Consider the following 14,238-nt stretch of genomic DNA (forward strand, 5'->3'; position numbering starts at 1 on the left):
TTATTATGGTATCCGTTGTAGTACGCGGAAACCAGAAAGGAAATGGTTACCCGCTCTTATAGACAGAAAAATGGCGTCACGTATCGGGTCGGAATTAATTCAACATAGCACCAGATTACGAAGATAAGGGACCATTTTAGACTATTTTAAGGACGTAGTGATATTTATTGAAGTCAATTCTGCAAAAATATGGTATTTTGAGGTGACAAGAACAACCCTGGTGTGATTTCTGGAGCAGTTTTCGGCCTTCGGTCAGCCATGAGTTCGAAGCTCTCGTTCAGAGCGCGGGCGTTAGATGCCACCAAGGCGCTACCTATCTACCATGCAGAAGACATCCCAGACCTCGCAGATTTTGCAGCTATTCACAGAACTGTGCTTCAAATGCCCACAGGCATGGAAAAAGAGGAAGAAAATGCAAGTTCACTTTTATCCGCCATTTTGTTCAGACAAAATGGCGGCCCACATTTGTAACAAACTATCGAATTTAGTAAACATTTTAGGACTGAATTTCCTTACAATTAAGTGTGTTTGTTACTCATGTCTTGTTCTTGCTATACAACGTGACTGTTTGGTGGAAACATAATTTTAAGGCTGTTTTAACGCGATTTTCGCCAAGTCACGTGTCAAATTTTTTGGCGGAAGCTTTAAACAAAAATGTGATAATGCACCATCATGGTTGTTAATGGTACTGATATGTGCTTGTAGTTGTATTGTTGCAATACCAAGTTTACTGCATGTAATTCCAATTATTAAAACCAATGTACTTGTTCTACCTCCAAGCAAAGCTTTGCGAAGGGTTTTATCTAGCAAGCAAAGTGTCTTATCCTTATTTAAACCATTTTCTTTTGGTTAACAGGAGAAGCATTTAGTGATGGCAATGACAACTCAGCAGTTACAGGGGCAGACAGGTGATACCATCATACCTACACCAAATGTTAGTACAAATGCCGACAACTATGACCAAGTGTACCGACGAGATGCACACCGTTCTGTACAATACATCAGAATGTCAGGTGTGTAGTGTGCATGTGTGTAACTTGTTTTTTACTTGTACGACCCTGCAGGGTTATGTGTTGAAGAAGAACCACCAAGTTATGATATGGACACAGAAGACGAAGAATGGCTGAATGCTCAATCTAGAGACAGGGTGTGTGTGTGAAATATTTCTAGTTAGCTAATCACTTCAAATGTGGGTTTTTTTAGCCATTGTCACCTCAACATTTTGAATCAATGATGGACAAATTAGAACAAGGCAGTGGGAATACTGTAAGGGATTTTCCCTCCACCTCTTCAACAATTAATACCATGTTACTACAGGTGTTATCAGAACCAGAGGCACATTTGTTACTTAAAGATAATCCAGACCTTGTACTGGCAGTGTACGACTACTGGTTATCTAAGAGACTTAGAGCAGTTAAGCATATTGTTTGTATGTAGTGTTTGCATCAGTTACCACTAACACCAAAGTGTTATGTAGCTATTATATCATGTTTATGTGTTTTGTATAGTGTTAGCCACAAAACTGTTGATTGTTTACTGTTAAAGAATGTTTTTAGTAATCTATTGATTATAATCATTGTGGCCATGAATAAGTGTATTAGTTTCTTGTTAGTCCTTAACCATGTCTGACTGTGAACAGCTTAAAGTGTATCTATTACAATGATAGCTTTATTATCAGCTGCAGAGCTAATCATATGCTTGTCGACATATTTGTTTTGTTGTTTGTTGTATAACATTTTTTTGTTTTTCATGAAATGAATTGTTGATTTATGAGTTACCTTATCAAGATAATTATATGTTTGACTACATAACACATGCCTAATTGTCTGTGATGTGTGGCATGCTAATTGTTCCTTTGGGAGATAATTAATACTACCCTTTATAAGAGGACAGCACCCTCTGAATTAACAACTGCTGTATGTGTAATAGAGATGTACAAGCCAGGTCCTGTTAATTTTATTTCCTCTGATAAAATATATTTGCTTTAAAATTAGAGATTTCTTGTCTGTGAAGAAACCCACAGCGATGTTCTATATGACCGGTCTTCTTGTGAACTGTAGCTAGCTTGACTGTCTTGTGATATAGAATTTCTTGATACTTGTAATTATTATGTGCACAAATGCTAACTGGTAATGTGCAGGGTCATAAGAAATGCTAGTCATCTATATTTGTATATCATTATTTGAACACAATGGTTGAAATGACGAGAAGTCTGATTTTTGTTTGCAGCTTGCAGGAAAATTGTTTTCTTTGAATTTTGTAATAAGAGTGATGATGAAGCATGACATCTTCATTTAAGCATACGAGCCATAGTACATTCATGTTATTACATATACATCACTGGAATTGTTATGTTTACTCTCTTACCTACATTGATGTTGATCAATATTTATCCATACAGTTTTTTTAAGAATGTTTTGATGTAGCCACTGTTGTAATATATTTTGGTATTTTATTTTTTGTGTGTGTTATGTAACATTTGGTGGTATGTATGTGATCATGTGGTGTTTTTGCTATGTTAGGGTGGAGCACTGATCCCAGCTATCAAACAGGAGAAGAAAGATGGCACATATACTAGTAATCCTTACATTGCCTTCAGGAAAAGATCAGAGAAAATGCAAACTAGAAAAGTGTGTAGGCATGTTTTTGTTGAAGTAGGGATTGCATATGTGTGCATGAATTGTGATAGGTAATCAAGCATGATGCTTGTATCTATGTAATATAGTGTGTGTGCGTACGTGCGTGCATGCATGCATGTGCTCGTATATGCGTGCATGCATGCATGTGCTCGTATATGCGTGCATGCATGCATGTGCTCATCCATACCAGGGTGTATAATGTACATCAAGGACAATTCTGTTTAATTCTTATTCTAACTCATCTCCAGAATCGTAAGAATGATGAACAAGCATACATGCAGATGGTGAAGCTAAGAAGAGACCTAGTACGAGCATGGTGAGAACACTGGCTTATACACCACACACTATTACTATACAATCTATATAGCTCCCTAGCGCAACTAGTAAAAGATCGGGAAGAAACTAAACAGGCCATTGCACAAGCTGCCAAAGACGTCTTCATGAAGAGGTACTACACATAGTATTGTATACACTCTAACTATTGGTGACTCTTCTAGATATGATCTAGCAGACTGGAGTGGTAGTATATTAGCCCAGTGTGCTCATGAGTCACTGAGGGTACCTACTAGCCTCCCTAATAATAGGAGTGTACAACCTGCCAAGCAAGCAAGTGATTGGGACAGTACACAGGTCAGAGCATACAGCCTTGTAACCTTATCAGCTTTGTTTGAGACGTAATAGTCATCATGAGAAATGGTAGTCAGTGAAGTTTCACCGTGTCTTTGTGTTTGCCAAGTCAAGAAACTGGGGGCTTTACAACTGTACTTGTATGGGTTCACTGGGGGAATTTTGGTTTTCTTAGAAAATGACAGGATACTTTTAGGATTCATTGTTGTGAATATTTTCACATGTTAATACATAATCCCCTCATAGTAGTCTGCCCAGGAGAGTTATGGTATTGTGTCATTTTAATATGATCCAATCAACATTGTTTATGTCTGACTGGAAAGTACACAATCAGCAGAAATATGCAGTATTTCATGCTAGGATTACTGCAATATCATTTGTGTTAAAATACCATAACATTGTCTCTAGAGAAGGTTGGTCATGCGTCATCAAACATGTCATGATCTCAAAGAAAAGTTCAACCCATTCAACCCCAACACCTCAGTATCGATATATAGTATTCTAATGCACAAATTGATATCAATAAAATACAGTTCTCAAAGCCCTTCTTTTAGCTGCCCAACACTTTGTGTGGCTTTACATATATAACCATAAAACAAATGCTACATTATGCCTCCTTCTCGTGAATGTGACAAAGCATTTCACAGTAATGATACTAATTTCAGGCACCATGTTTCATTGTGTAATCACATGTAGTAGTGCATCATAGGGATATGATGTGTGATCAGCCTCCTCTACTGTTGTATAGTGACGCCCACCATAACAATGCCTCGTGTTCTGATTGTAATAAGTGTTCACTCTGACCTGACTGTGCACATAATAAGTGTCACTCTGACCTGACTGTGCACACATGCGTACAATATATGTGTGCCTATTACATAACCCATCCTCCCTCCTAAAAAGGCAAGAGTGCATGGTTACAATGAAAAAAAAAGATAATTACAATAAATGAATGTGAGCGATTACAATCAATGTATGAATGTTGTTCAGTTACAGTAAAGACATTTCCACAATCAGACGCTGGGAAGGGTGGCGGTTTCTAATTGGCCGTAAAGTGACTAATTCTTGGTGAGGGGCGTCAGTACCAGCATCACTACTATCTGGTTCCACAAGGGTACTATTGTATCATCTGAGGTGAAGTAACATATTGCTGTGGGGGTGTTATTGGAGATGTAGTGTCTTCAGGCTGCTCCAACAAAGTAAAAGGTGGTCAATATAGGCTTGACAAGTATGACCATTTTCTATTACTTCATAGTTCAGTGGGCCCAAGATTCTTTTAACTAGTTACCTTTGTGCCATTTGTCAGTAGCATTTGGGTGCAGATCGCGAACCATAACAACGTTATTGGCAACAAAACTTCTAGGTTGATGATCTACTTGCTGTTCCACAGATTGTGAGGTACATGGGTGAACTAATGGTAGACAAGTTCTTGGTGTCCGGTTTAACAAGAGTTCTGCTGGCATTCATAAAGTGGTTGCATGACAAGTATTTCGATATGTAGCTAAGAAGCGGGCAATGCGAGTCTCAATCGTGGCATTCTTAGTGATATTTGCTTTTCTCAAAGCATGTTTAACTGTTTTCACCATGTTTTCAGCCAGTCTGTTAGATGCCAGGTGATAGGGTGGCACATGGCAACATCTAACAATGTCAATTCATGATGCCGTTTGTGAAATGGACCCAATTTAACGAAGTGTCACCTGGCCAACAACCATGGACTTTATCACAATGGGAAGTTCACTATCTTGTTCAGATTCTTTAGCAATCTGTGATGCCGTTACTAGAAGGTCGTCAGCCTGCATGACAATGTGAACCTTTTCTGTACTGTCCCTGGATTGCCCAAACAAAACTGGACATACAATAATCACACTGACATGCTCATTGGTGTATTGATATGCACTCAGTATGAGAGCCCATCTCTGCATTCTAGCAGCTGCCATGATGGGTATGCCCCACCAATATCGTGGTGGTCAACATGTGTCTGTGCAAATATTGGTGAAAATGATGGACACCAAAGACTAAAGCTAAGCCTTCACATTCTATTTGAGCATTATGCCATCTCAGCTTTTGTGAGTGTACGTGACACATAAGCGATAGGTTTCTGACTATTGTCATTCATCAGATGTACTAGGCAAGCTCCTACCCCATATTCCAAAGCGTCACAGTACAACTTAAGCGGCCTCTTAACATCATAATGTACTAGGACTAAACCAACCTTTGGCTACCTCAAATGCTTTTTGTTGTTTGTTCCTCCATACCCATGCAGTGTTCTTGTGTAAAAGTTAGTGAAGGGGGTATGCAACATAATTATTAGGTAAAAATTAAGCATTGTATGTCAACATACCTAAGAATGACTGAAGCTCCTGTTTATTTGTAGGAGCAAGTGCCTCCTGCAAGCTCTTGACGTGATCTTTAGTAGGCTTGACACCATCAGGGGATAATCCGTGACCCAAAAACTCTAGCTCACTAGCAAAAAACTTGTACTTAGCTTGAGGCTATATTCTTGTATCCGCTGTAGTACTGCTCCCAAGTTAGCGATGTGTTCCCCTCTAGTATGGCCTGTCACCAAGATATCGTCTATCAAATAGACCACTCCTGTCAATCCAGCCAAAACTTGTGACATTGCCCTTTGCCACAATGACGGTGCTGTCGTGATGCCAAACGGGAAGTTGGGTGTACTGGAATAGCCCACGATGCGTATTAATAGTTAACAATGATTTGCACTCTTGCTTCAATTTCATCTTCTTGTACGCTCTCTAGCCAGATCAAACTTGGTATATGACTCTCCATTGACTAATGTACTAAATATTTCTTCTATTGTTGGCAAGGGATATGTCTGGGTTTGCAAAACTGGGTTGACTGAGGCTTTTGAAGTCTCCATAGATTCTTATTCCACCATATTTTTTGTGAACAACTACAGTGGAGGTGGCCCACTCACTTCTATCTACTGGAATCATCCACTTGTTTCTGTAGCTGTTGTTCAACCTTCTCCTTGAGAGCAAAAGGTACTGGATGAGGTTTATGAAAACGAGAAGCTGCTGACTGTCAGGGGTGACTTGTCATACTGGTATAAGGACACTGTGGAGGGGTTGCGGCCTACGAACAGTTTTTAATTTCTGGTTAAACAAAGATAGTGATACTGTGGACCACTCAGCTCCAGAATCTACCTCCATTTCAATGGGCACTGAGTTGATTGCTACTGCAATCAAAAAATTTGCCTGACTTGGTTCTCAACTGTAGGATAGTATGCATGCATCCTGAGCTATCACTGCTGGATCCATCATCTTGTTCTTGTAACACCTGGACTGCTTTGCTTGAGGGTTCATCAGCCTTCCTAGGGAGTTTCTTTCCTTTACAGACACTTGCCAAATGCCCCACTTTCTGACAGGAGTAACATGTAACATTTCTAAAGAGCTGGCTGGTGGCCTGACCTGCCACAGCGATAGCATGGCTTACTCTGGACTGTCATCTTATGCAGCTCCTGAGTCAGAGGTTGGTCACTTCCCACATTTCCACGAATATGTGTGCTACCTTTGTTGCTGCCATGGTCTTCTGTAGTGCCACAGTAAGTGTCAGGTCACTAATGCTCAGCAGGTCTTGTTGACATATACGATCGCGTAGTCTGCATACTAACTGATTACTGAGGGCAGTATCCAAATACTTCTTGAAATTACAGGTTTCGCCAGATGTCTCAGGTTTGCCACAAAGTCTGCTATGCACTCACCATCAAACTTAAACTTTCAACGTTCCCCAACATCATGATGAAAAGTGCTTTTTTTCCGGCCCTCGGTGCGTTGTCTTCAGATTTAATATTGTTGGCTTGACAATGGAGAATTCAAGCATTGCTGAAAATCTTCAATTGACTCATTGGCTGGGTCGAACTCTCAAATGATGCCATCCTTGTCACCAATTTGTTGAATAGTGATGCCCACTATAACAATGCCTTGTGTTCTGATTCTAATAAGTATTCACTCTGATCTGACTACACGCATGCGTACAATATATGTGTGCCTATTTAACATGCTAAATAATCTTTTGGCAATGCTCCAGGGCAGTAGGGACAAACAGCTTAGGTACCTGCCTGGATGTCAGTTGTAAACATGAGCATCAAGCTTAGTTGTTGGCTACATTATGTGTGGTCATCATTCGTAAATACCATGAGAGACATAGCTGGATTGCAAGTGTGGTCAGTAGTGTACACACAACAAGGTCAGCAAAGCAAACACCTAGGGGGGTCTAAATAGATAATTTCCTTTTGTGCTGTCCTGCTAGAAGAATTTGTGGCACTTGTGTTTGATTTGTACTGTTGCTATAATCCTATTAGCTCTCTGAGTGGGTTATCTCTTAATACTATATTAAAGTTATTTTCAGGGACATTGTATGAAAGCCCTTGAAAAGTTTTATGATAGAACTATTGCAGAGAATCGCCGGAGATGAGATCATTTGCAAAAGTCAATGTTGAAATGTGACTATTTGTAGTAATTACATCTATTTGATGCAGCTGCACCCACTGATTCCATACATTATATTACTATTCCCCTATAGGAAATGATGGATGATGATGGAACACAAATGGATAGACTAGCAAGGTTGGTGTTATCCATATAGTGCCACCCTGTTGTATTGTTGTACCATATGTAACAGTTACAAGAAGAAAAGATACACAAAGAAAAAATACTTTCAGAGAGAAGTATATTATGCTCTCCATAATGTGCAGTGTGTATTATGTTGAAATATTAGAATACAACTATTCTAACACCAGATGAGATCAGCCAGGAATTGTTCCCAGATCGAGATTCCTCCTATGATGTAAGCTGTAACACACTAGTAGTATTTGTTAAGCTTTGCATTTTACAGTACCAAATTGTAGATATCATGAAATGAAGGTTTGCATTTTACAGCCACCTCACATTACCTTACAGTCAAGGCATCAATGTGACCCAAAATGCTTCAACTTTTTTTTGAAATGGACTTATAAATTGACTGACTCACTGACTGTGATTTCTCAATAAAGTCTAAATAGTACTACAGATTTGATTATCTCTTCATTCACTTTGGCTTGACACGTTCCTTTTGGCATGTTGCAGGAAAATACATTAGGACTTAAGTCCCATTCTTTTTACGTCTATAGTTTCTACCATTTAAGGTTATATATGTGGGTAGTGTGTTGTCTATCAAGTGAGAATAATACTGTGATGGTTGTCCATAATTTTGCAGAGGGCACTTCGCATATTGTACAAAATTTAAAGCTCATTTTTATTGCAATGTATATTGTACAGTGTATATATCAATTATGCCAGCCACTATCACACATTTGTTACAGAGGGAAGATGATGAACCTGATGGGGTGTTCACTTTCCGTAGGAGGCAACATGTGAAATACTACATGGTATGATTGATAATGTTTTGTGTCAGTGTATGTTGTGATTTGTACATGTGTGTTTAGAGTCTGTGCTATGAGTGTGTGTGTACTGTAGTATACAATATATTTGCTCATGTAATTTAGTGTATGGGCATGTGTGAGAGTTGAGGGTTACATGCATGTGTACATTCACACCTTTCTCTTCAGCCTCAGGCTAAAATGGGGTGTCTACCATGGGAAGGACATAGTAATGATGCTGAGTGTAGCTCATATGCTAAACGTTATCGGTTCTGCCGAGCCACATTATCAAGTAGTGATGTTGGACTGGCTCGGCGGAGGTTTGGCAGGGGTGGCAGGTGAGCAAAATGGTCTCCCTAGAAGCAATACTTCACAATTGTACGATGACAGAATTACTTGGGATTGTGTGGCAGCATATGGTAACAAAACTGTCAGTGGTGCAAGCTCCGATGAGGAAGCTAACAGTGAAATGAATACTGCTGCAGTGCAAACTAACAATAAAAAATGGTAGGTTGGTGTAGCAAATTAGTATACAGTAGCACCTCTACACATGCAGGGTTCTGCCCACACTGGTCGGCAGTGGTTCAAAACGACCAGTACCTCTAAAAACCAACCAGTACCCTCTTAAATCTGACCAGTACAATTCTTACATATATCAGTGATACATGTGCAATACACCCTAATACAACACACAGCATATCAGTTCATGTTAACTTTAGGCCACTACTCATTTCTGGGCAGAATCCTACACATGTTTTAACCTCCGCAAGAGAAAGTCTCTATTTTTGACCAATACATTATGACATTATATTAGAGGTACCTTATGATTAATGTACATTTTGTTTTCCAATAGTTTACACTTTGCAAGTCGTTCACCGTCTCCTTCACATCCCAATCCTCTCCTACCACATATTGGACCTCAGCCTCCAAACATGACTAATACAACAGGAGGCTGCTTCTCCAATCTACCCACTTCACAATTTTCACTGAAGGCTGTCACTCAGTTGGGATATACTAGTGACTGCAAGATGCATTCCGCTACTGTTACTGTCACCACTTGTACCAGTAGTTTGAACTGTACCAGCCCTGCTGTTAGTACCAGTCATGTTGGGGGCGGGGCTGGTTCTTCAAGTGGGACGTGTCTGTTAACACCAGTGGATGCAGCAGCTAGGAGCCATGCCCCTCTTGGTGCAGCCACACCCATTGATCACAGCAGGATGGTAATGGGGAGTCATACCCCCAGGACTGATGACCATTCGAGTTGTGTTTCCATGGCAACACCCACCACTCCAACAACTACACTAACAACACAGCATGCAACATCACAACATAGTCATTACCATGACAACAACAGCAATGTGTTAACAATGACTGGCCCTCCAGCAAGTATTCTACGACTAAACTTTCCAATTAAAGCCCCCTCATTGTCTCATTCAGTCCATACACCGTTTGTACCACCTCGAGGGAATTCCTATGATACTCATACTAACCTTGAAAGAACTAAAAATAGTACAAGTAGCTCACAATCATACATGGACAGTAATCACAGTTTATACAACTCTGTAATGGATTCTACCACAGACAAGTCATCAATGGAGACAGCAAGAAACCAAAAAAATGTATGCGATGACCCAAGACAACTGAAACAAGCTTTAGCGGCTGCAGCAGTGGCAGGGTATGACAATGTGTAAGCATATATCAATATTGATATCCCTTGTCTCCTATAGGAGTGCTTCAACGACTGGCTGTTTCAACCATACTAACTTTTCATCAAACCCTACACTAGTTAGCCGAGGAGAAGTGACATAGTATAGGGTCCAATGGGGTGGTTGTAGGGTGGTGTTTTCCAATTTTTAGGATTAATTTATAAACATAACTCTCACTGAATTGTTTATATGTGTGAGTGGGTGGGGATCTGAGCCGCACCTACTTAGCAGTTGCAAAACACACCACATGAAATCAGTGGATAAATTAACTTGTATACTCTAAGTAAGTTTGTGTGTATCCATCAGGGAAAACTTTTTATTCATTAAAAATCAGCAATCATGCTGCTATCTTGGTTCCTGGGGAAGCTTCAGTCCAACTATCCTGGCACTTTCCTCGACAGAAAGTTCTCCTTTTCCAGTGTACTTCTTTATTAAATCCTACAAGTATACACACACAAAATTTAATGATAATCACTTGTACTGTATGAAATATTGATGTCATTGTTGTAAGTGCATTGTGGTGCGTAGAGAAGTTATTATGTGTGGATGATTCTAGTTGGGCTGAAACAATCATTGTGTTTAAGTGCTCTATAGTGGTAACAAACGAGTACTCAGATCCTTCTGCCATACCTGTGTGACATGTTATATACCAGACCACTAGCAGTTTACAACTTTTTTTTTATTTGCAATAATGCACCCACATTAATGTTTGAGACAAGAAAAGTGCATTAAACTCCACACATCCACACTCCATGGTCATTGACCAATACATCATGTTATCTTAACAATTACAAGTATCAATTTACTATCCAAATACTAATCATTAGCGAGTATTCAAGTATTTGTTTTTAGTCCTTGTTCTAATTTTCTAAAATTAGTCCGTCATTCACTAGGAGGCCATACTATATAGGGACTCTTTTTTTACATAAATTTTCAAGGTGTAGAAGTTTTGTAAGTTTCATTGATTAATTCTCAGTGATGAAACCTTTTCTTAAAAACAGATTGTTACTGTTAATAGGTTATTGTGATGTCCAATTTTTTGTGAAGCATTTCTACAGCTGAGATAATTCTACAGATACTAAGGCAATACTAGATTTACCTCCTCAAAACACTATGTAACATAAGGTATAAAATAGAAATTATAATTTTTAAAATGGTATCATCTGCCAAGAGTACTTATAGTTCCCTACGTACACTCGTGAACTCCTCTAATATCAAACACTTGTAACTAGCCTTTGCACATTACCTGATGTAATCTAGAGTTCTCCAAGTAGTCCACATAAAGAGAGAGTTGTTCAAGCCTCTCCTTCATAATCTTGTGGTCACCATTAAACTGTCTTGTTTCCTTGACCACATAGTCCCACACTGGTGCCTAAAAAAGAGGATGACTTTAATTTGCTTGTTAGTAGTCTCATGTGTGCCTATCAATGTAACGCCCAGCTGAGGGTGGGGGAGTTGATCGCTAAATTTCCCTAACATAGATTTGTCTTCACTATAGAAATTTGCTCAGGCAGCAAAAGTGTGTGCTTTCAGTTTAGGAAGGAGTGTCTTGGGTGCTAGCTACTACATTCATTCAGAATCCACTCAAACCAACTCATTGCTAGACCAACACCACACGACCGTACAAATCCCCAGTATTCCCAGGTGGTTTGCAAGTTGAGACTTGGTCAGTCAGGGTTTGCATCACCAGTACTTCCCCAGTAGGTGGGGAATTGTAATTTTCAGTGATGCAAATCCCCACCTCAGCCTGTATCTGGTAGTCGGGGATTACATTGATAGGTGCATTAGCTACAAAGGTTTGATAGACTATCCCACTATCTAGGGACAGCAGGAACTTGATACAAAAAAAAATCTCTGTCCAGGTGGTAACTTAGGCATCTTGTAATCTATTAGACAAGGAGCCACACCTCAAGCAGTATACTGGCATTCAACCACTACTTATTAAACCACAGCATCACTTCTCGTACATCATAAGGGGTACACCGCATTAAAAAGCTACTCACCAGTGATCCAGCGATGCGTAATTCACGATACAGTCTTCTGTACAGCGACAAGTGACTCATTAAGCACACAAACTCCTATTAATGCACATTATTTCTAATTAAGGCGCAATGGCGAAGAAGGGAGCGAATAAAGGAAAGTTAATAGCGATTATCGGTGATGAGGTGAAGTCTTGCGTTGTGTATAGTGCATAATGACAACCATTATAGGATACGTGCACGGGATTTCTGTTGGGAGGAATAGGAGAATTGGATATCAAAAAGCGACCAAATTTCTTGATAGTAGACAAAGGTGTGTATGAACTTTATAAAGAAGTGAAGGTTACTGGGTGTGTATACAGACACGTCGTTCGCGGAAATAGAACAGGCGTTTAATACATTCACCAATCGACCAGATATTGCTATTATTCTAATTAATCAACACGTGAGCTACAACACTTGTTGATGCCCTTTGTCATGGTGATGTGTACGTTATAGATAGCAGAGCAGATAAGGCCTACACTGGACCGATATGATCAGACGATACCATCTGTGTTAGAGATTCCATCTAAGGAACATCCTTATGATCCATCAAAGGATTCCATCCTTCGCAGAGCTAAAGTGAGGTACTTGTGTGTAGCCTCACGTGGCAAGACCCTTCTCCACACGACACTTATCAAAGCACCTGATGCAAGGAGAATCTTGTTTTCACACCAGGTGCTGATAAATGCCATGTGGAGAATAAGGTCTGGTCATAGGGAGAATAGTTTGCGTGTACATCTTTATGGTGTGTGTTTGTAGCAGAAGCACAAAACAAACACCACAAGTACCGATAATGTGTGTATGTAGTGTAGAATATTATATCTGGACATGTGAATGTACACATGACTGTATTCGTGTGTGCATAATGGTGCTAGTCTGGCACCGCCCGCCCCTTCGCAAAAAGTAAGGGTCTGGTGAAATACAGATACTAAATCATTTCTACTGCCCAGATTCGGCGGTAGCCAATTAATGCGTGCCAATGATGTTCACACAGAAATTGTCTTGGCAATATATGCAATGCATTTGTACAAATTGAAGAGAACCATCTGACGTAACAAGCATTACGTGCGCTGTCTAATTGAATTAAATGATTTGGTATTTGTATTTCACCAGACCCTTACTTTTTGCAAAGGGGCGGGCAGTGCCAGACTATATAGGTGCATGTATATATCTCACATTTATTTATTATTTCACTAGGGGATGTTTAATGCTGATGATTTCCGATGAGAATTCAAACACTTACATAAATTTTAATGTGTTATATAATATTATTTCAATTGTTTGTGTATTATGTTTTTACAGAAGAGCTTGTATAAATGCAGTATCTGTTTCAACAGCCTAGTAAATACAGAGGCTGCAACTCAAGTTGCTGTAGACCTTCAGTGCTGATCACTGTAAAGATAATGTGGCATTTAGTAGGTCATGTACAGATTTAAGCTCACATTTTCAAACATTTGGAGATCACCTGATGTTGGGGTATAACTGCCAAGTCTGAACCTGAAGTGTAATAATAATTAAGAGGTCTAATTGTTTAGCTTCCAATGGTAAAAAGTAATACTGAGGTTTGCTATAATAAGTTATGTTAATTTGCTAGACAACTTTAACCCTGATCAGAAGTTAACTTTTATACCGAAGCCTCCAATCCAACGTTCACTAAAGCATGTTAGGTACTGTATTGTATTGGTTTGGAGGTGTTGGACTGATGTTTTGCACTCATACCTTATAGGAAGTGTTGGAGGTAGGATGTATTCCCCTTCAAAAAAGTCATATGCTAGTTAGGTAGCTACCATAATGGGGGAAGGGATAAGTCTAAATTATGAACAGTCATCTACTCTAATAGAACATCCAATAGGATATCATTATAATTC

General features: G+C 39.4%; 3 protein-coding genes across 3 annotated transcripts; 2 read left to right on the forward strand and 1 right to left on the reverse strand.

Annotated features, from left to right (window-relative positions):
- The first annotated feature begins 29 nt into the window (after window positions 1-29).
- Window positions 30-10,519, forward strand: LOC136236718 (enhancer of polycomb homolog 1-like). Its single transcript, XM_066026955.1, has 17 exons — window positions 30-414; window positions 857-1,013; window positions 1,065-1,147; window positions 1,204-1,266; window positions 1,318-1,413; window positions 2,523-2,630; window positions 2,888-2,955; window positions 3,007-3,087; window positions 3,137-3,269; window positions 7,809-7,852; window positions 7,908-7,953; window positions 8,004-8,072; window positions 8,587-8,652; window positions 8,833-8,981; window positions 9,034-9,150; window positions 9,497-10,318; window positions 10,371-10,519. The coding sequence occupies exons 1-17, from the start codon at window positions 259-261 to the stop codon at window positions 10,450-10,452; spliced, it is 2,340 nt and encodes a 779-aa protein (XP_065883027.1). The 5' UTR covers window positions 30-258; the 3' UTR covers window positions 10,453-10,519.
- A 128-nt stretch (window positions 10,520-10,647) lies between these two features.
- On the reverse strand, window positions 10,648-12,458 carry LOC136236721 (protein FMC1 homolog). Its single transcript, XM_066026960.1, has 3 exons — window positions 12,353-12,458; window positions 11,596-11,721; window positions 10,648-10,787 (listed from the first exon to the last, which is right to left on the reverse strand). The coding sequence occupies exons 1-3, from the start codon at window positions 12,410-12,412 to the stop codon at window positions 10,695-10,697; spliced, it is 279 nt and encodes a 92-aa protein (XP_065883032.1). The 5' UTR covers window positions 12,413-12,458; the 3' UTR covers window positions 10,648-10,694.
- LOC136236720 (V-type proton ATPase subunit F-like) lies at window positions 12,404-13,691 on the forward strand. Its single transcript, XM_066026959.1, has 5 exons — window positions 12,404-12,514; window positions 12,560-12,641; window positions 12,691-12,773; window positions 12,827-12,949; window positions 13,568-13,691. The coding sequence occupies exons 1-5, from the start codon at window positions 12,461-12,463 to the stop codon at window positions 13,595-13,597; spliced, it is 372 nt and encodes a 123-aa protein (XP_065883031.1). The 5' UTR covers window positions 12,404-12,460; the 3' UTR covers window positions 13,598-13,691.
- Window positions 13,692-14,238: the final 547 nt, after the last annotated feature.

This window comes from Dysidea avara, chromosome 10 (assembly GCF_963678975.1).
Source record: "Dysidea avara chromosome 10, odDysAvar1.4, whole genome shotgun sequence".
Taxonomy (NCBI): domain Eukaryota; kingdom Metazoa; phylum Porifera; class Demospongiae; order Dictyoceratida; family Dysideidae; genus Dysidea; species Dysidea avara.

Coding starts and splice junctions, on each gene's coding strand:
- LOC136236718 (XM_066026955.1), top strand. CDS start 259: ATGAGTTCGAAGCTCTCGTTCAGAGCGCGGGCGTTAGATGCCACCAAG. Junction 8,073..8,586: donor ATCGAGATTCCTCCTATGAT/GTAAGCTGTAAC, acceptor CATTTGTTACAG/AGGGAAGATGATGAACCTGA. Junction 10,319..10,370: donor GCGGCTGCAGCAGTGGCAGG/GTATGACAATGT, acceptor TGTCTCCTATAG/GAGTGCTTCAACGACTGGCT.
- LOC136236721 (XM_066026960.1), bottom strand. CDS start 12,412: ATGAGTCACTTGTCGCTGTACAGAAGACTGTATCGTGAATTACGCATC. Junction 11,722..12,352: donor TACGCATCGCTGGATCACTG/GTGAGTAGCTTT, acceptor CCTCTTTTTTAG/GCACCAGTGTGGGACTATGT. Junction 10,788..11,595: donor AGAACTCTAGATTACATCAG/GTAATGTGCAAA, acceptor GTATACTTGTAG/GATTTAATAAAGAAGTACAC.
- LOC136236720 (XM_066026959.1), top strand. CDS start 12,461: ATGGCGAAGAAGGGAGCGAATAAAGGAAAGTTAATAGCGATTATCGGT. Junction 12,774..12,826: donor TTATTCTAATTAATCAACAC/GTGAGCTACAAC, acceptor TGTACGTTATAG/ATAGCAGAGCAGATAAGGCC. Junction 12,950..13,567: donor CCATCCTTCGCAGAGCTAAA/GTGAGGTACTTG, acceptor TTATTTCACTAG/GGGATGTTTAATGCTGATGA.